At 44.7% G+C, this 22,002-nt stretch overlaps 1 protein-coding gene and 1 long non-coding RNA gene across 2 annotated transcripts in view; both read right to left on the reverse strand.

The window, feature by feature from the left end:
• Positions 1–14,262, reverse strand: part of rpia (ribose 5-phosphate isomerase A (ribose 5-phosphate epimerase)) — a 28,364-nt gene extending 14,102 nt beyond the window's left edge. Inside the window, exons 1-5 of the mRNA XM_055644501.1 lie at positions 14,077–14,262; positions 6,064–6,124; positions 4,713–4,768; positions 2,305–2,364; positions 1,069–1,133 (exon numbers count right to left, since the gene is read on the reverse strand). Of these exons, the coding sequence (XP_055500476.1) occupies positions 1,069–1,133; positions 2,305–2,364; positions 4,713–4,768; positions 6,064–6,124; positions 14,077–14,235 (401 nt within the window). The 5' untranslated portion in view covers positions 14,236–14,262. The remainder of the gene's footprint in view (positions 1–1,068; positions 1,134–2,304; positions 2,365–4,712; positions 4,769–6,063; positions 6,125–14,076) is intronic.
• Positions 14,263–15,456: 1,194 nt separating this feature from the next.
• On the reverse strand, positions 15,457–19,031 carry LOC129702760 (uncharacterized). Its single transcript, XR_008724432.1, has 2 exons — positions 18,447–19,031; positions 15,457–16,308 (listed from the first exon to the last, which is right to left on the reverse strand). It is a non-coding gene; the product is annotated as an uncharacterized LOC129702760 (long non-coding RNA).
• Positions 19,032–22,002: the final 2,971 nt, after the last annotated feature.

The raw sequence follows: 22,002 nt of genomic DNA on the forward strand, positions 1-22,002 counted from the left end.
TGTGGCAAAGAATTCCACAGATTCACCACCCTCTGACCAAAGTAATTACTCCTCGTCTCCTTCCTAAAGGAACGTCCTTTAATTCTGAGGCGCAACCGCGCGGGTCAGGGAACTACTCCAGCAAAGGGAGAAGAAGGGTCCCGATCCAAAACGTCAACAATCCATATTCTCCAGAGATGCTGTCAGACTTGCTGAGTTACTCCACATAAATAATACACCAAATATAAATAATCTTCCCAATATTGTCATAGAGTCCTGCTGTTACTATTGCTTTAAGATGGGGTACACGCTGATAAGATAAGCTTGGTATAAAGTACTGTGCAAGGACTGGGTAGATTCAGGTAGATAAGGTGGTCATTGGCCTTCATCAGTCAGAGTATTGAGTATAGAAGTCGGGAAGTCATTTTATAGTTGTATAAGACGTTGGTGAGACTGCATTTATAGCATTGTGTTCAGTTCTGGGTACCATGTTATAGGAAAGATGTTGTCAAGCTGAAAAGGGTCCAGAGAAGATTTACAAGGACGTTGCCAGGACTAGAGGGTCTGAGCTATAGGGAGAGGTTGAGGAGCCTGGGACTCTATTCCCTGGAGGATGAGGGGTGATCTTATAGAGGTGTATAAAATCATGAAAAGAATAGATCGAGTAGATACACAGAGTCTCTTGCCCAGAGTGGGTGAATCGAGGACCAGAAGACATAGATTTAAGGTGAGGGGAAAAGATTTAATAGGAATCTGAGGAAGAGTGAGTGTATGGAACAAGCTGCCAGAGGAGGTAGTTGAGGCAGGGACTATCCCAATGTTTAAGAAGCAGTTAGAGAGATACATGGATAGGACAAGTTTGGAGGGATATGGACCAAAATGCAGGCAGGCGGGGCTAGTGTAGCTGGGACATGTTGGCCATTGTGGGCAAGTTGGGCTGAAGGGCCTGTTTCCACGCTGTATCACTCTATGACTCCACTTAACTCAAGCACTTTGTGGTTTGTTAACACCCTTGTGAAAACACAAGAGTTTTTTTCCATAAAGTGGACAACTCAAGAAATGGTATTAATGTTGTCAAGTAACACTTACCCTCCACCTTTGATGAGGTTGAGGTTACAGTCCACCTCGTCTGCACCATCAATGGCGACATCAAGCTGTGAGTGTAGTTGGATAAGAGAGGAAAAATAACTTGTTCAGTAAACACACCCTCTCCATTGTACATTATTGTTTTTTTAGTTTAGTTTAGAGATACAGCGCGTAAACAGGCCCTTCGGCCCACTGTGCTGACCAGCGATCCTTGCGCACTAACACTATCCTGCACACACAAGGGACAATTTATAAATTTTAACCAAAACCAATTAACCTACAAACCTGTACGTCGTTGGAGTGTGGGAAGAAACTGGATCTCCTGGAGAAAACTCACGCAGGTCACGGGGAGAACGTACAACCTCCTTACAGAGAGCCCCCGTAGTCAGGATAGAACCCGGGTGTCTGCTGCTGCCACCGTGTCATGATACTTACACTACTAAACTAGTCATTCTATTTTGGGCTACAGTTTCACAAGTCCTGTTGGCCATATCTTGGGGGGGGAAGACAGAATGCAGCGACTAATAGAATTGCTACCTCAGAGCTCCAGTGATCCAGGTTCAATCCTAATCGTGAATTCACATGACAGTCCCACCATCCCGGGAATTGACATCATGAAACTACGCTGCACTCTCTCAATAGCAAGAATGTCCTTCCTCAAATTAGGAGACCAAAACTGCACACAATACCCCAGGTATGGTCTCACCAGGGCCCTGTTCAACAACTCCTCTTGTTATGAAGGCCAACATGCCATTAGCTTTCTTCACTGCCTGTCGTACCTGACGTTCTTTTCGGAAGGAGATGAGGAGAAATGTGTTTAGTCAGAGGGTGGTGGATCTGTGGAATTCTTTGCCACAGAAGGCTGTGGAGGCCGTTAAGGCAGAGATAGATAGTTTTGATTAGTACAGGTGATGGGGGTTATGGGGAGAAGGCAGGAGAATGGGGTTAGGAGGGAGAGATAGATCAGCCATGATTGAATCGCGGAGTAGGCGTGATGGGCCAAATGGCATAATTCTATGCCTATCACTTATGACCTTATATACATGCTATTGATGGCCCAATCTTGGCAACAGATGTAGAAATAAAGAATGAGTTTGTGCGTGAGAGAGCAACACAGCCCATGGCCGCTTCCACCAACGCCCAACTACTTGGCTGAACGCACCCTTTGTTTTGATACTCCAGGCCAACAAGGCCTCACCACCCATCCTCTAGAGCAAGCGACGTAACAAGATCATTTACCTCAGGGTGTCTGTCCAGGTCACTGAGATGTAGATTGTGCTGGAGGATCAGTTGGCGAGCCTGCAGGGGGAATGAGAGGTAGATGTCCATTGAGTTGCAACCACTCAGTTCAGTTTAGTTTATCGTCACGTGTACCGAGGTACAGTGAAAAGCTTTTGTTGCGTGCTATCCAGTCAGCGGAAAGACAATACATGATTAGAATTGAGCCATTTACAGTGTACAGATACATGATAAGGGAAAAACGTTTAATGCAAGGCAAAGCCAGCAAACTCGGGTCAAGGATAATTCGAGGGTCACCAAAAAATTAGATAGTGGTTCAGCACTGCTCTCTGGCGTGGTAGGATGATTCAGTTGCCTGATAACAGCTGGGAAGAAACTGTCCCTGAATCTGAAGGTGTGCATTTTCACACTTCTATATCTTTTGCCCGATAGGACAGAAGAGGTTGTGGTCAGGGTGCGACTCATCCTTGATTATGCTGCTGAGCTCGCTGAGGCAGCGTGAGGTGTCAATGGAGTAAATGGAAGGGAGGTTGGTTTGTGTGATGGTCTGAGCTGCGTCTACAATTCGCTGCAATTTCTTGCGGTCATGGATGGAGCTTCATATGCTTACATTGTAAACACAGCTCCCATTGTTTATACATGGTGTAGATGACTAGTGCATGTGCCTTTAACATAGTGACCTCACCACTACTAACCACTCCCCTTGTTAGATGTATAATTGCAATCTCCCCACCCATAGCTCTCTCTCTCTAGCTCCGGTGACAGACCACGTACAGCTAGAACAGCAATGCTTGTGAACTATCAATAAACAATTAGTAAAGACACGATGTGTTGGTGAGACTTCTTTACATGGTGTCAGAAGTGGGATTGTAGTGACTAGTGCATGTGCATTTAATGGTGAGAAAGTGTCTGCTGCTCACTCCCGCCTGCATGCCTATGGGGGAGCTTTAAGATGTTCAGCCGACGTCAGAACCCTAGCGAGTCGGTCAACAACTATATCGCTGCGTTGAGACACATGGCCAGGCGTTGTCGCCTGGAAGCTCTGACCCCCGACCAAGTGACCCGGGACATCCTAGTCTACGGCCTCCGTGATGCTAAGCTAAGAGCAGAACTTCTGCGCAAGCCTGATCTGTGTCTGGAAGAGGCTCTGCACGCCTCCCGCATGGCTGAGGCTGTCGCCTCCACTCTGCCGCCTGATGACCATGACATTAACTTTGCCACTGCCACTGGCCCGCGGCGGGACGTTGCCCCGCAGCGGCAACAGGGTTCTCCTGCGCCCAGGTCCGGCGGAACTCGACGTTGCCCCAACTGCAACTTTGCCTCACACCAGTTTAATGTGTGCCCTGCCTTGGGAAAAACCTGTAACTTTTGCAGAAAGCTAAATCATTTCTCTGCAGCCTGCCGCGCCCGAGTTGTAGAACCTGTGATCAACCCGCCGCACCGCGTCTCCTTCGCCATGAAGGACAAGGTGAAGTCTGCGTTACTGAACATGGTCTCCATGGGCATCCTGAAAGAGGTGAGCGAGCCCACCCGGTGGGTCTCCACCATGGTGGTGGCTGCGAAGAAGGACAAATCTGAAATTCGCATTTGCATCAACCCCAAGGACCTGAACCTGGCCATCAAGCGCCCGCACTACCCGATGCGTACAGTAGAGGACGTCGCCGCGCAGGTTGGCCCGGCCACTGTTTTTTCGGTCCTCTATGCCAAGAGCTCTTTCTGGCAAATACCGTTAGACGAGCGATCCTCCTACCTAACAACCTTCAGCACGCCTTTCGGAAGGTTTCGATTTTTACGCATGCCATTCGGGATTAACTCTGCCAGTGAGGTGTTCCAGCGGACCATGGAGCAGTTGTTCGCCGGTCTGCCGTGTGCCATCATCGTTGACGACATTCTGGTCTACGGCAAGGACGTGGCCGAGCACGACCTCCACCTCCGTCAAGTCCTAGATCGGGCCCGGGAAATCAACCTGAAACTCAACCCGAAGAAGTGCCGCTTCCGCGTTCAAGAGGTCACCTACGTGGGCCACGTCTTCACTGCCTCGGGGCTTGTTTCTAAGAGGAAGGATGTAGATGACTAGTGCATGTGCCTTTAACATAGTGACCTCACCACTACTAACCACTCCCCTTGTTAGATGTATAATTGCAACCTCCCCACCCATAGCTCTCTCTCTCTAGCTCCGGTGACAGACCACGTACAGCTAGAACAGCAATGCTTGTGAACTATCAATAAACAATTAGTAAAGACACGATGTGTTGGTGAGACTTCTTTACACATGGGCACTGGGCAATCACAGGATTTGCAGTCAAAATGCTGGAGATCTGGTGTTTAAAACTTATTTTCGGTCAGTCGTCTAGAATAAATACTTAAGTATTTGTACTTAGTGAAGGGAAAAAAAAGTTTCATCTCACCTGGAAGGAGGAAGGTACACACACAACTTTCAGATTCTCAGCTTGAACCCGCTTAGCTGCAGAAGACAGAAACACGTGGTTTTAAAAGGGCAAAAAGCAAATCTGGTCATAGCCCAAGTAATCATTTTTATGGAGCAGAAATAAAGAACTGCAGATGCTGGTTAATATACAAAAGGACATAAAGTGCTAGAGTAACTCAGCAGGTCAGGTGCATCTCTGGGTAACGTTTGAGCATCTCTGGAGCGTTTGACAGCACTGGGCCTGTATTAACTGGAGTTTAAAAGAATGAGGGGATCTCAGATTATCGGGAATGCAACTATTGCATTATAGGACCCACTATCTGCACTAGATATCTCCAAACAAATACTGATTGCAGCTCTGTGAAGCCAGCCCCAACTCTCCCACAGTTAGAGAATCATCATCAATGATACACAGCTTACTCAAGTGGGTTTTTGTTTGTTTCTGCTTGCCCAACAATCAGATCAATATTTGCGATCAAGCTTCACGGCCAAGAGGTTTGTAAACACAGCAGATAAAAACCCAATGCTCCACGAGGCATGGCCCACTGTGCTGAATTGCTGGTCCCAATGATGGCGGTGAGAAGGTAATAGCATTCCCTGGGTCAAGCCAGAAAGTTGGGAATGGCGGTGAAGGACCCCAACGGCCATGGGTGGCCAGGCCACATCCTGCAACGTCGCCAAGACAACAGGCCTTCGTGGTCAGGTTAAAAACTCTACTCCTCCAACATTTTAGTCCCACCATAATTTGCCCGATGTTGGGGGAATCCAGAACCTGGAGTCACAGTTTAAGAATAAGGGGTACGCATTTAGAACTGAGATGAGGAAAAACGTTTTCACCCAGAGAGTTGTGAATCTGTGGAATTCTCTGCCACAGAAGGCAGTGGAGGCCGATTCACTGGATGTGTTCAAATGAGAGTTAGATTTGGGGTACTGATTGTCTATTGATCATCCATGATCACAGTGAATGGCGGTGCTTGCACGAAGGGCTGAATGACCTACTCCTGCACCTATTTTCTGTGTTTCTATGTTTCTGTGTCAGTGTGGTAATGGGAAGGAGAGTCAAAGTGTTTGGCAACCGGGATTTTGCGTAGGCCAAGGCAGATTGAGCAAAGGTGTTCAGCAAGACAATCAACCAGTCTGCGCTTGTTTAAATCGACAACATGTTGGATTTAAACAAAATATTTCCATATCACGATCCTTGATTTATAGTTCAGCCGGACAAATACACCGCGTGTGGTGGTAGGAAATTTGAGGAAGAGGATAGTCGCACACATTAGACCATTGACTTTATTAATTGTACATCATAAACAAAAACCGTACATGCCACCCACCTAATCTCTCCACTGCGTAGACTACTGTCGATCCACTCCCGATACCCAAAGCTTGGTTATTCTAAGGGATAACACAATATGCTGGGTCATTATTATTCTTGTTAAAATGATATTGCATTTACAATACAATACAATAATACTTTATTAGCCAAGTATGTTTTGCAACATACATGGAATTTCATTTGCCAAGTCAGTCAAACAAATAAAATGCAACAAAACGCACAAAATACATTTAACATAAACATCCACCACAGTGACTCCTCCACATTCCTCACTATGATGGAGGGCGAAAAAAAGTTCAATCTCGTCCCTTCTTTGTTCTCCCACGGTCGGGGGCCTCAAGCCTTCCGTTGATGGGACAATCCTGACTCCCGTAGCCGGCGGCAGGCCTACTTGTTGGGGCGATCAAGCTCACCCAGGGTCGGGGCTGGTTAAACCTTCTGCGTCATTGGAGCTTCCGACATCCACGGCCCCTCCTGAGACTGCAGGCTCTCCGTTGTCAAAGTCATTGACAGTGCTTGTACACGACATTTCCCTTCTTAAACAGTGACTATGTATCAAATAAACTACAGGTCTAAGGAACAGAATAACACACGCTAAGCTAAGCTAAGTCTCCCTTTGTACCTGTTCACAGGTAAGGACACTTATTCAGGACAAGTTTCTCTGGCCCTTCCTCCTTTTGGTGTTTGTTTGTATGTGTAACATTTATGTTTTAGTGTTAATTAGCTTGTTTATGTGGGGAGTGGGGGGAGGTGGGAGTTGGGGGAAACTTTTTCTTAATCTCTTAGTTTGACGGAGATGCGATTTTATTCCGTGTCGTAACTCCGTCCGCACTGTGGCCTAACATCGTGGAGTTGGCGCCCTTTGCTGGAGTCCGACTTCGAGAGCTCTACAGCGGGTGCCTACAGGACAACATCATTGAGCTCGCGATCCCTTTGCCAGGGATTGACCACTGAGCTCTACCGCGGGTACCTGCGGACTTAAACATCGCGGAGCCCGCAGTCCCTGATCACAGACCGACTTTGGGAACTCCAAGCCGCGGCGGGAGTTTCGATCGCCCTGATGTGGGCACTTCAACCGCCAGTGGCGGGAGTCTAGATCACCCCGACTGAGGATAGTTCGACTGCCGTGACCGCGGGAGAATAAAGAGGAAGAAGATTAGAATTTTTTCCCTTCCATCACAGTGAGGAATGTGGGGAATCCGCTGTGGTGGATGTTTATGTTAAGTTCTATGTAGTTGTGTGTGTTGTTGCTTTTTTTTAGCATGGCTGTATGGTAATTTGAATTTCACTGTACCTTAATTGGTACATGCGACAATAAACTGACCTTGAACATATTTCTCCCAGCTAAATAGTCCCGATCTGAAGCTTTGACAGTCTTGAAATAGGGGAGTGGCATTTTAGGATTGTGTCGAGGGAAATCTTATTAACTTATTTGAGGATGGCACATTTTCTACCTTACAGCACCAGAGACCCGGGTTCGATCCTAACTATGTGCTGTCTGTACAATTGTACATTCACACGGTGAATGAGTGGGTTTTCTCCTGGTGCTCTGGTTTCCTCCCACATTCCAAAGACATGCAGGACTGTAGGTTAATTGGCTTCTGTAAATTGTTCATAGTGTGTAGGATAGAACTGGTGTACGGATGATCGCTGATTGGCACAGATTTAGTGAGCCAAAGACTGTGACTCCAAAACTGAAACTACGCTCCAGCAGTGGTGCAGCAGCTAGAGCTGCTGCCTAACATTGCCCGAGATCTGGGTTCGATTCTGACCTTGGATGCTATCTGTGTGGCTATCTGTGTGGACAAAATCCCTGTGGTCACGTGAGATTCCTCCGGCAGCTCTGGTTTCATCCCACATCCCAGAGACATTGTTCCTCTGTAGGTTAAGTGACCTCTGTAAATTCTCCTTAGTATGTAGGGAAAGTGGGATAACATAGAACTAATGTGAGCGGTTGGTCACAGGTCAGCATGGACTCGGTGGGGTGATGGACCTGTTCCCATACTATATCTCTAAACTGCTCACAAAAGATGGCAAAGCTTTGGAATTCTCTCTTTCAGATGGCTGCAGATGCTCAGTCACTGAATGTATTCAACAATTGAAATGTGAACATTGAATCCTGATTTTATTACCGTCATAGAGTGTGGAAACAGGCCCTTCAGCACAATTTGCCCACGCCGGCCATGGGCGGAAATCCTTGGGGGGACGGGGGGGGGGATCCCTCCCATGTTTTGAGGGGTGGGGGACAATCCCCCCAACGTTGTGCAAACCGGATTTTGAAATACGGTGAAAAAAAAATCTACTAATATCTCTGCTTTCTGCGAGAGAGTTGGGGTGTCACCGTTAGGCGCTTGTTAAATGTCTCTATTAACATCGCATCAACACCCACATTGTGTGTCCCCCCCATGTTCTGATCGCAATTTACGCCCCTGACGCTAACCAACATGTCCTCACCTGCCTGCATTTGGCCCATATCCCTCTAAACCTATCCTATCCTGTACACTCGATTGTAATCATGTATTATCTTTCCGCTTGCTGTTAGCACGCAACAAAAGCTTTTCACTGTACCTCGTTACACGTGACAATAAACTAAACCTATCCGATCCATGGACTTGTCCAAATGTTTTTTAAACATTGTGATAGTCCCTGTTGCATCTCTAACCTAAACCAAACACTGAATGGAAGTAGAGAGGTGGTGCTGGGAGCAGTGCTTGGATAACTCTGAGAACTGCACTGTGCCATCAGGATGTTCATAAGTTTATAAGTTCGAGGAGCAGAATTAGGCCATTCGGCCCATCAAGTCTACTCTGCCATTCAATCATGGCTGATCTATCTTTCCCTCCTAATCCCATTCTCCTGCCTTCTCACCATAACCCCTGACAACTGTACTAATCAAGAATCTATCTCTGCCTTAAAATTATCCATTGATGGTCTCCACAGCCTTCAGCAGCAATGCATTCCACAGATTCACCACTTCTGACTGAAGAAATTCCTCCTCATCTCCTTCCTAATGGAACGTCCTTTAATTCTGAGGCTATGGCCTCTGGTCCTAGACTCTCCCACTAGTGGAAACATTCTCTTCACATCCACTCTCTCCAGATGTGGAGTATTGGGCCTAGGTGAATTTAAGTATTGGGGCAAGGAAGTCTTGCGAACCACATTGTGAACAAACTTTTCACATTTCTGCTTAGTGTTATTCTGAGAGTCTCAGGGGTATCAAACAGATGAATAGCAAAGCTAGACACAAAATGCTGGAGGAACTCAACGGGACATGCAGCATCTCTGGAGAGAAGGAATGGGTGACATTTTGGGTTGAGGCACACCCACACCCATGATCATGGTCACACACACACCAACTATCCGGCAGCGGGAGGCGGCTGATCGGGAGGTCCGGGCCGCTGAGGAGGAGGATGCTCACCGTCGGGGTTCGGCGTCGGCGTTCCACCAGCCCGGCGTGAGGGCCTGAACATCGGGCCAACCGGGGCGGCGACTGCGGGTGCTCGGAAGGCCCCGACCACGGATGAACACGGAGGGGAGGCTGGCTGGACTATGGTGCCATCCTCACCTTGGTGCCATTTATGTTATGTTGTGTCGTGGACTTTCTGTGTTTGTGCTTTTTAAAAAAAATTCAATTTCAATTTTATTTTTAATATGTTTTATTATTTATTTATTTTTAAATTATTTTTTTTATGATACTGCCTGTAAGGGAAATTCATTTCGTTGTCTCAAATTGAGACAATGACAATAAATTTGAATACAATACAATACTATGGATACGAAAGAAAAAGACACAAAGTGCTGGAGTAACTCAGCGGCTCAGGCAGCATCTCTGAAGAACATGGATCGTGATGGCTCAGGTCGGGAGCTTGGTTTTCAGACTGATAAAATGCCTTAAAAGCTCAGACACTTCAAAACACAAACACTCATCAGTCTGAAGAAAAGTCCATCACCTACCATGTGACAAGAGATGCTACCTGACTCGCTAAGTTACTCCAGTATGTGTTTTTTTTTTTGTAAATGAGCAGCTCCTTGTTTCTATGCATAAGAAAGATTTTGCGGAATATGAGACAAATGCGAGGAAATGGGACTAGTTTAGATGGGGCATCTTAGTTGGCATGGATGTGTCGGACTGAAGGACCTGTTTCCACAACATATGACTATATCTACTCCACCATATCCAATCCTACTGGCAACCCCCCTCTCTATCAAAGCCCCATTTCCTCCCTAATAATATAACTCTTCCCACCTGTGAAGTATTCTCCCTTCCATTGACTTCATCTGCACCACGCTGCCTCGGCAAGGCCACCAGCATAATCAAGGACAAGTCTCACTCCCACTTCTCCCCTCCCTCATCAGGCAAAAGGTAACTGCGACGACATACAATTCCACATTCAGGGACAGTTTCTTCAGTTCAGTTTAGTTTATTGTCAAGTGTGCCGGGGTGCAGTGAAAAGCTTTTCTTGTGTGCGAACCAACCAGCGGAAAGACAATATAGGATTACAATCGAGCCATCCAGTGTACAAATATATAAATAGGGAATAACGTTTAGTGCAAGGTAAAGCCAGTGAACTCTGATGGGAGAGGGGAGAAAAGGGAGTGGCCAAGGTGCGACTGGTCTTTGATTATGTTCAAGTCAAGTCGTCACATTTATTTATATAGCACATTTAAAAAACAACTCTCGTTGGCCAAAGTGCTTTATATTTGTTATAAGAATAGTATAAACAAACAAACTACATACATACATATATACATATAGCCCTTGCTCAGCGGACGTCAGGAGAGGCTTGGGAGTATAGATAAGTTTTTAGTCTTGACTTAAAGGAGTCGATGGAGGGGGCAGTTCTGATGGGAAGGGGGATGCTGTTCCACAGTCTAGGAGCTGCAACCGCAAAGGCGCTGTCGCCCCTAAGCTTATGCCTAGACCGCGGGATATTCAGCAGCCTCAAGTTGGCTGATCTGAGGGACCTGGAGGTGGAGTGGTGGGTGAGAAGACTATTAATGTAGGATGGGGCAACCCCATGTTGCTGGTCTTGCTGAGGCAGCGTGAGGTATAAATGGAGTCAATGGAAGGGAGTTGGGTTTTTTTGTGGTGTTCTGGGCAGCATCCACAATTTGCTGCAATTTCTTGCGGCCTTGGATGGAGCTGTTTCCAAACCAAGCTGCGATGCTGCTTTTCAGGTTTTATCCGGCAACTGAATCATCCTTTCACCAACTAGAGCGCATTCCTGAGCTACTTCAATCTACCTCAATGGAGATCCTTGGACAATCTTTAATCATATTTTACCTTGCATGCATCCTAAAGGACTCATCTCATCCCACACATTATTTGTTTGCCCTGCTGCCCTCAGGAAAGCGTTACAGGTCCATCAAATCACACACCACAAGATTAACGTTTAAGAAGGAACTGCAGATGCTGGAAATCAAAGGTAGACAAAAATGCTGGAGAAACTCAGCGGGTGAGGCAGCATCTATGGAGCGAAGGAAATAGGCGACGTTTCGGGTCGATACCAAGCAGATCTCGACCCAAAACGTTGCCTATTTCCTTCGCTCCATAGATGCTGCCTCACCCGCTGAGTTTCTCCAGCACTTTTGTCTACCCACAAGATTATCAAACAGTTTCTACCCCAAGGCCATTACCATTCTGAACTCTGCACTGAATACACACCCCCCCATAGCCAATATTTTGTACTGGTATAACACTATACTGTGAAATATTCCACATTCTGACTTGAGTTGATATTTTTCTTGCCGTTGTTGCTGTTTTCATTATCGTTATTTATTTATCTGATACGTTGGAGCTCCGCTCGGGCAGTGGGCCTGAAATTTTGTTGCATGTATTTACAATGACAATAAAGTGTATTATTATTATTATTATTATTATTATTATTGTTAAACGTTATTCCCTTTATCATGTACCTGTACACTGCGGACATTGCATTGTAATCATGCAAAACCTTTTTCACTGACGGGATAGCACGCAACAAAAAAAGCTTTTCATCTTGCCTATAATAAACATGACACTAATAAACTAAACACTTCCAAAATACTCCTGCCTTTCCGAATCTGCTCTCCTCTCTCTAAAACTGCCTCATAACCCCCCACCCCCATTTCCTATGGCAACTCTCTGCATGCTGTTCCAGAAGAGGGTCCATTGTACTCGTGTATGGAATGATTTTACTGGAGAGCAGGCAGAACAAACTTTGCACCATATCTCTGTACATGTGACAATTGTAAACTAAACTAAACAACCCCTTCCCCATCTACACCATTAACATTCCTCCCCATGAATATAGAAACAAAGAACTGCAGATGCTGGTTACTACACAAAAGGACACAAAGTGCTTGAGTAACTCAAGAGTGAAAAGGCAAGAGTCTAATTAATTAATCTCATAAGTCCCAGGTAGAACTATGAAATTCTTACTTGCAGCAGCACAACAGAATATGTAAACATAGTACACTGTGGACAATATAATAAACAAGAAAGTGTGTGTATGTATATATATATACATATATGTATATATATATACATGTGGGTAGACACAAAATGCTGGAGTAACTCAGCGGGTGAGGCAGCTTGGAGAGAAGGAATGGGCGTCATTCCGGGTCGAGACCCTTCTTCAGACTCACACACGTGTGTGTGTGTCAACACATATGTGTGTGTGTGTATGTGCGTGTCTATATATCGTCAAGTCAAGTTTATTTGTCACATACACATACGAGATGTGCAGTGAAATGAAAGTGGCAATGCTTGCGGATTTTTGTGCAAAAAGACAAACAACCAAACAAACTATAAACACAATCATAACACACATATACCTTTACATAATAAATAATGGAAGGAAAAACGTTCAGTAGAGTTAGTCCCTGGTGAGATAGGCGTTTGCAGTCCGAATGGCCTCTGGGAAGAAACTCCTTCTCAACCTCTCTGTTCTCACCGCATGGCAACGGAGCCGTTTGTCTGACCGTAGCAGCTGGAACAGTCCGTTGCAGGGGTGGAAGGGGTCTCTCATGATATTGTTGGCTCTGGAGTTGCACCTCCTGATGTATAGTTCCTGCAGGGGGGCGTGAAGTTCCCATAGTGCGTTCAGCCGAACGCACTACTCTCTGCAGAGCCTTCTTGGCCTTGGCAGAGCAATTCCCAAACCAGATGGTAATGTTCCCGGACAAGATGCTTTCCACCGCCGCTGCGTAGAAGCACTGGAGGATCCTCGGAGACACTCTGTATATGTGTATATGTATATGTGTATATATTACACACTGAACCTTTTGTCTTGTTTATTATATTGTTTATATATATATATACACACATAGATATAGACATATATACAATAAGCTAACAAACAATAGTGCAAAGAGACAAAACCATTGCCCCCAATGTAGTTCAGAGCTATGTGGCTCTGCAGGTCAGGCAGCATTTCTGGGGAACTCCATGGTCTTGTCTCAAAACATCGTCTATCCATGTTCGCCAGAGATGCTGACTGATCTGCTGAGTTATTCCAATACTGTGTGTCCATTTGTGTATTAAACAGCATCTGCGTTTCTTTATTTTTTACATTTTGATTGCTCCACTGCAAATTCTCCTCAAAGTATGCCAACTTTGCAGAGGTTCTCCTCTCTGAAGGGAGTTCTGTGAGTCCCTCTTTCGTTGCTCACAGGCTGAAGATGAGTCTTGACCTGAAATGTCACCTATCCATGTTCTCCAGAGATGCTGCCTGCTGTGTTGCCCCAGCAGGTTGTGTCCTGTTTTGCCCCCACAAATACTCCACTCCACCAATAACCTCTCCCCCTCTTCACCATAACCCCACTGAGTGAGTGAATCACCCCTTCCATTGCCCTCTCTTTATAAACCTCTTCCCAAATTCATCACCACACAACTCCTCCATCCCACTCCATGCAATGTCCCCCTCCCCTTCTCCTCTCCCCCTCTTCTTCTCCCCTCCTCTTGTCCGCTCCTCTCCCTCCCTGTAGCCCACCAGTTCTCTTGCAGCAGCAGAGGCAGCCTGCAGCTCACCTGCACATGGTTATCCACGGCCATGTAGCCAGCCTTCCGCTTCGCCTCCTCCTCCATGCCTGCGCTGAACTTCCTGCTGCTGACTGTCAACCTGTGCAGCTCCGCGCCTCCCCCCAGCCTCTGCGCCAAGGTTAGGAGCCGGAGCAGCCCCTGCAACATCGCCACTCCTCTCCTTCCCTCCCTCCCTCCTCGCAGGCGTTCACTCTCCCACACTTTACCCTGGGAAATGTAGTCTCTCTCTATTGCACACTACAACTCCCAGCCCGCACCCCCCAAACCAGTACCTTTGCTCCAAATACCAAGTGGAGTTCAAAGTCAAATGCCTGCAGTAGACATCAAAGATCTTATAGCTCTAAGATCTTTGGTAGACATTGCATTCGCAACATGTGTAGAAAGGAACTGCAGATGCTGGTTTAAATCGAAGATAGACACAAAAACCTGGAGTAACTCAGCGGGACAGGCTGCATCTCGCCTGCCTGTTCCGTTGAGTTACTCCAGCTTTTTAAGTCTATCTTGCATTTGAAACACGTTGCATTGGAAGGCTGGTATTTACTCTGGGAATGTAATGCACTATTTGCCACACTATCGTATCTTTGCGCACACTACAACCCCCAGCCTGCACTCTACAAACAATACAGCCCAAACAAAACCAAGTGGATATCAAGTATTTGCAGTATAAAGACATTGCTTTGTTGCATTTGCAGCTTGTTGATCGTGTTACACTGTAGAGGTGATAATTACTCTGGGAATGGTAGTCTTCTCTCCGGCACACCACAAGTTCCAGCCTGCAACGCCCGAATATGTCAACGCAAACAATAACAAGTTAAATTCCTGCATTAATTGCTGTTTTGCAGCATTTGCAACATGTTGCACTGGAAGAGTGATAATTACTCTGGGAAATGTTGTCCATTCTCAGGCACACTGCAACTCCCAGCCTGCACCATCCAAAAAATACCAAGTGGATCTCAAGTTAAATGCCTGCCGTAACCAAAGATACTAAGAGGGCCATAACTCGCTTTGCAGTAATTTGCAACGTTTTTCACTGTAAGGGTGATAGTTACTCTGGGAAATGTAGTCCTCTCTCAGGCACACTGCAACTCCCAACTTGCTTCGTCCAAACAACACTGCACAAACAATACCAAGTGGATATCATGTTAAATTCCTGCAGTAGACTCCAAAGATCCTATAGCGGAGCGCTCCGCTATAGGATCTTTGGTAGACTCTGCTTTGCTGCATTTGCAACGTGTTGCGCTGGAAGGGTGATATTTACTCTGGGAAATGTAGTCCTCTGTCCGGCACATTGCAACTCCCAGCCTGCACAATCCAAGCAATATTGCACAAATAATAAGATTCAAAAATCACAAATGCTCTTGAGACAAATTCAGACAAAGAAGTGTTTTTATTAATTTCATATTCTGCAGAATAGGTGTCTCTCCTCTGATGTCCCCTGGAGGCACAAAGAAAATGGAGATGCTTTCTATCTTTATACCCTTCTTCACTGTGGTCACTACCTCAGGTCTCCCCATCGAGTTTCGTCCAATCATAACATAAAGCCCACATTCACACGAGAAAGTCCAGGAATGTCTCGGACCATTTCCTGACGTCAAGACTCCCAAGGCCTTCTGCTGAAGTTGTTATCTGTTTGCTACTTTTTATCTAGAATTTCTCTCTGTTCTGTATATTGTTACTTTATTCTACTAGCAGTCTGGCTTCTGCGGATAAGCTCATTTCTTTCTAAGTTATATTTTTCAGAGTTCTAGTATAATTCAATCATCCCTATTAACCCTTCTCTCACAAATCCACCATTTTTCTTTTTGCTACGCATCTTTTGAATTATACTATATCTTCCTTTTCTAGTGCTAGCAGCAGATTCTTCGCCTCCCTATCCTCCTCTCGCTAGTCATACTGTGTTCTGAAGGCCAGCGCAGGGAATAATACAACATCCGAATAGGCACAAAGTCAATGGTTCCTTCCCTTCACGCACAGTCTACGGGCTGATATTGTCCGGTGGGGCCTCCACAGGACCCTTAAATCGGTTTGCGTGTGTCCACCCTTTTTCTTTTGTTCGTACTGCTGTCTCGGTGATTAATAACACAAGGTAGGGTCCAGTCCACTTTGGTTGCAGCTTTTCTTCCTTCCATGATTTTACAAGATCCCAGTTCTCTGCTTTCACAGAATGGATTGGCAAGTCGAGATGGGGACTCTGTGCCAACAGCTCCTTGGTTTTTAATTCTGTAATAGAATGAGATACTGCCAGTAAGCAGTTACTTAAGAAAACATCATTACCATGGTGGGTATTCCTTCTATCTTTCCCAAATAATAAAAACCTAACTTGTTCAACCTTTCTCTGTATCTTAGTTGCTGAAACCCAGTCAACATTCTAATTGATCTCCTCTGTACTCTCTATTTTAACCTTTTTCCTATAATTATGCCTACCAAAATTATGCACCATACTCCACAATTGACCTCACCAATACCTTGTACAATTTAACATTACAACCCAACTTCTATACACAATGCTCTGATTTATAAAGGCCAACACACCAAAATCTTTCTTTACCATCCTTTCTACACGAGATTCCACCTTCAGGGAATTATACACAGTTGTTCCTAGATCCCTCTGTTCAACTTCATTCCTCAATTCACAATCATTTACCATGTAAGTCTAATTTGAATTTGTCCTGCCAAGTTGTATCACCTCACACTTATCAACATTAAATCCATCTGTCATGTTTCAACCCAGTCTTCCAAATGACTTAAATCTCTCTGTACATTTTTTTAAATCTACTTAATTATTCACAACACCACGTATCTTAGTATTATCTACATACTTCTTAATCTATCTTACCACACCAACATCCATATTATTGATTCACATGACAAACAACAGTGGTCCCAACACACATCCCTGAGGTACCCCTCTAGTCATTGACCTCCAACCTGATAAACATCCATCCACCATTACTCTCTGACATTTCCCAACAGTCACTTTTAATCCATCTTGCTATTCCTTACTAACCACTTCTTAACCAACCTTATTTCCTTTATTGAACTTTGTCAAAGGCCTTACTGAAGTTCACCACTTTAACCTCATCAATTTTCCTAATAACCTCTTTTAAGAAAAATCAAGATTAGTCAAATGTCACAATCACAAATCCATGCTAATTCTTCCTAATCCTACCCCACTTATCCAAATTCCTATAATATTGTCTTTAGTATCCTTTCCATTATTTCCCACCACTGATGTCAAACAAGTTCTTGTTAAAACTCTACTCTTCTTTGTCCTCCTGTTCAATTACCTCAGGGCTATTGTCTATTCGTACCTGTGGGCCAGCCCTCATGTAATTATTGAAATCGTACTAGGTATCTCAACCTTCTAAACGAACATCGGTCGGTGATTTAGAAAACTCATACATACACCTTGTCTTCAGGTTTAAAGGGTCCTTCTTCCTGGTCCATCTCCGACAGCTTTTACTTTACCTGTTCATAAATAGACTTGTATATCATTATTAACTGTTTCATATACTTTTTAAATTCTAATCGGTAACTGTTCCAAACTCGGTCCCTTGCAGGAACTTCTCCATTGTGTCACCTGCTGGTTAGTTTGCATGCAACATTTCTTCAGTGTCCAATGGCAGAGCATTACACAAATCTTATTTATTTTAACCTTCAATGTTCCATTTATTCTTTTCATCAAATGAAAACAATCCGTTGTCAAAGCTGATTTCTGTAGGTTTACCAAACCTCTTAATTACCTTATTCAACATAAACGACACTACAGTGCTCATACCTAAATCGATTCAGACTTACCCTGGACATCTCTTCCAGATGCTGTTTCAGCTGCTTTGTCTGCATTTTAATTTAACTTCTTTGACATGTACTTTTTCCATTTCACCATACAATTTCAAAATTCCCAATCTAGTCTGAACTATATCCTACCTTTCCCAAGGTCATCATCTGCTGTCTTATATTCTGAAGTATTTCTCTCTCTTCACTTGTGGAACAAACCAACAAATTGTCCACATCAACAAATACTTTCTAAGGGTATACCATATAACCATATATCGAACCTGCCTCCACCACCTTCACTGGAAGCTCATTCCACACAGCTACCACTCTCTGAGTAAAGAAGTTCCCCCTCAACTTTCAACTCTGCCTTTCCCATCTAATTAAAAAACCTACCTCATCCTAGCCTTTCTTGACATCCTTCCTTAAATCCCTTTCTCTCTCTTGGGGGACCCCAGTCCAGTTAGGGCTTATAATCTCCAGATTAATTTCACTCCTGATAGGACTTTGAGGAAAAGTTCCCCAAGACATGTATTATTGGCATGTAATTCTCTGGCCCCGCTTGGTTCCCTCATAGGACTCACTTGTGTCAGTTCATCACTTATTTCAGTCTTTTCAACCAGGGGCTTTGTTCATTGACATTGACCGCAGAGACCAACTGTTTGCTGAATCGGGGGTTGGAAATAAATGACAATCCCACCACCTCCTTCAATTCTGCTTGACTTTAAGAAGAATGACTTCCACCACAATAGTTCATAATATAATGTCCACATGCCTTCTTTTTCTTGTCCATTTTCAACTCTCCACCTTTTCATTCCCCTTTGTTCCTTGGGGTTCACCTTAAGTGGGTAACATTTGCTGAGGGGCCTGCATACCCTCGGTCATGACGGCATCCAACCTGAAGATGGCGCTGTAGCCGGTAAGTTTGTGAGCGGCGGCCATGTTTGTAGTCTTTTGTCGGCCCGGTTGTAACAATTTACATCATCTTTATCTGACACTTAGTGGTTCCCACTACTTTTACCAATGGTGCCTTCAAATCTTTCATGGCCAATAATCGTCCCACATTCTCCTCCTCCAAAGCCCTAATCCATTTCCTTCCCCATCAGGGATATAGGGTGAGGCATTTTTATTTATTATTTATTTTAATTTTTTTTTTTTTTTTTCTTTTATTTTTTTTTTTAGCCCTCTCAGTTTATGGGTGCCCCAAGGGATAATCTGTCATCCTGTCGTCTCTCTACTTCTCTCTCTCTCTCTCTCTCTCTCTCTCTCTCTCTCTCTCTCTCTCTCTCTCTCTCTCTCTCTCTCTCTCTCTCTCTCTCTCTCTCTCTCTCTCCCTCTCTCTCTCTCTCTCTCTCTCTCTCTCTCTCTCTCTCTCTCTCTCTCTCTCTCTCTCTCTCTCTCTCTCTCTCTCTTTCCTCTCTCTCTCTCTCTCTCTCTCTCTCTTCTCTCTCTCTCTCTCTCTCCTCTCTCTCTCTCTCTCTCTCTCTCTCTTTCCTCTCTCTCTCTCTCTCTTTCCTCTCTCTTTCCTCTCTCTGTGTCTCTGTCTTTCCTCTCTCTGTCTGACTCATAGAAACATAGAAACATAGAAATTAGGTGCAGGAGTAGGCCATTCGGCCCTTCGAGCCTGCACCGCCATTCAATATGATCGTGGCTGATCATCCAACTCAGTATCCTGTACCTGCCTTCTCTCCATACCCTCTGATCCCCTCAGCCACAAGGGCCACATCTAACTCCCTCTTAAATATAGCCAATGAACTGGCCTCAACTACCCTCTGTGGCAGAGAGTTCCAGAGATTCACCACTCTCTGTGTGAAAAAAAGTTCTTCTCATCTCGGTTTTAAAGGATTTCCCCCTTATCCTTAAGCTGTGACCCCTTGTCCTGGACTTCCCTAACATCGGGAACAATCTTCCTGCATCTAGCCTGTCCAACCCTTAAGAATTTTGTAAGTTTCTATAAGATCCCCTCTCAATCTCCTAAATTCAATCTCCTAAATTCTAGAGAGTATAAACCAAGTCTATCCAGTCTTCCTTCATAAGACAGTCCTGACATCCCAGGAATCAGTCTGGTGAACCGTCTGTATCTCTGTGCCTGGCTCTCTCTCTCTCTCTCTCTGTCTGTATCTCTGTGTCTCGGTGTCTGTATCTCTCTCTCTCTCTCTGTTTCTTCAACTTGAATGTCTACCATAAAACAACAAACCATAAAAGCTGGTCATGTTTCATCAATTAACTTATTTCCAATTATTTCAATCCATATTCACCATTATTTTAAATGTCCAATTCCTAACACTAGATACAATTTTCCAAATTAACTTTACTGACAAGAAATCTAAAAGAACATCAAGAAACGATTAAAAGAAAATCAAAAGCTGATTTTTACAACTTCCCTTTTTCAGGTTACGAGGATACAAAGAGTTAATTGTACAGCTTGTTCGCAATCCAATTTGAACTACAGTACAAATGCTCGCCCCCGCCACTGTGTTCAATTTTACAACTTGCTCATTCCAACCTTTCATCTTACAACCATTCGTTCCAAACCGGTTTTTACATACAAATCACATTCGTTCCGTTCTTACTTCAAATAGATTATTCATTTTATATTTTCTCCCTGTCCTGCACTGTTGTCCCTGGCCTTTGCCGTCTTCTTATCTGCTAATTTCGGGAGTAACTCCTTCATCATCCTGCTCTCTCTGTTCCTTATTTGCTGTTTTTCTACTGCCTGCAACATAATCTTTACTACTTGTTTTTCACTTCTGTGAAAAGGAATTGATCTAACTGTTCTTGTCAGACCTAAAGAATCTTCAAGGAGGCTATTTAACAAACCCCCTTCCCCCTCAGGGTCCTCTCCTAGGTACCTCCCTCGGGGGTCTAATTTCAACCGAACTTATCTTCCCCTTCTGCCCTTTGACTCCCCGTCCTGTTGGCCGGGTGATTTTCGTCCACCCCGGCCCCTGTCTCTCTTTCCTTTGGGTATTTTGGCCCCCTCCGGCTCTGCATTTGTCCCAACGGACTATACCTTATCATGTTGGCTTCTCCAACCCCTGGGTATTTCCTGCCCTCCAGGGTCCAGCATTTGCCCCAACGGACTATTGGGCAGAATGCGGGGATTTGGCCCACAGCCTTTTCCCCTCCCTTTTTCTAAACACCGTGTTTAATTACCTTATTTATCATCATATTCTTAATACCATCATCATATTCTTAATACCATGTTCATCATATTCTCAATACAGTGTTCATCATACCTGCCTTGCCCGTACAAGGTCTTTCCACAATCGCCCAGGAAGTACTTTATTAGTCATTGTTCCTACCTGGGTTCTGTGCACAGAAATTGCTCGATTGATTTTTCACGATTTCCAACTACTCCCACTTCTTTGCCGAGTCTCTGTGTGGTCCGGATACTACTGCTTAAACAGCTGATGGCAAGCAAGGAGTCTGAGACTGCTGAACTCAGCAAGGTGCACCTTCCCTTCGTCCGTCTACTCCCGTCAGCTGTCTAGAGTATTGGATCTCGGAACGAGCCCCCAAGTTGTGAGATTCAAAAATCACAAATGCTCTTGAGACAAATTCAGACAAAGAAGTGTTTTTATTAATTTCATATTCTGCAGAATAGGTGTCTCTCCTCTGATGTCCCCTGGAGGCACAAAGAAAATGGAGATGCTTTCTATCTTTATACCCTTCTTCACTGTGGTCACTACCTCAGGTCTCCCCATCGAGTTTCGTCCAATCATAACATAAAGCCCACATTCACACGAGAAAGTCCAGGAATGTCTCGGACCATTTCCTGACGTCAAGACTCCCAAGGCCTTCTGCTGAAGTTGTTATCTGTTTGCTACTTTTTATCTAGAATTTCTCTCTGTTCTGTATATTGTTACTTTATTCTACTAGCAGTCTGGCTTCTGCGGATAAGCTCATTTCTTTCTAAGTTATATTTTTCAGAGTTCTAGTATAATTCAATCATCCCTATTAACCCTTCTCTCACAAGAGGGAAAGATAGGGTTAAGCTGTGATTGAATGGTGGAGTAGACCAGATGGGCCGAATGTGGGGATGTTTATGTTAAATTCTATCGTGTGTTGTGTTCCTTTTTTATTCGTACCAATTGGTGCATGTGACAAATGTAAACTTGAACTTGAACTTGGACTTGG

This window comes from Leucoraja erinacea, chromosome 1 (assembly GCF_028641065.1).
Source record: "Leucoraja erinacea ecotype New England chromosome 1, Leri_hhj_1, whole genome shotgun sequence".
In the NCBI taxonomy this organism is placed as follows: domain Eukaryota; kingdom Metazoa; phylum Chordata; class Chondrichthyes; order Rajiformes; family Rajidae; genus Leucoraja; species Leucoraja erinaceus.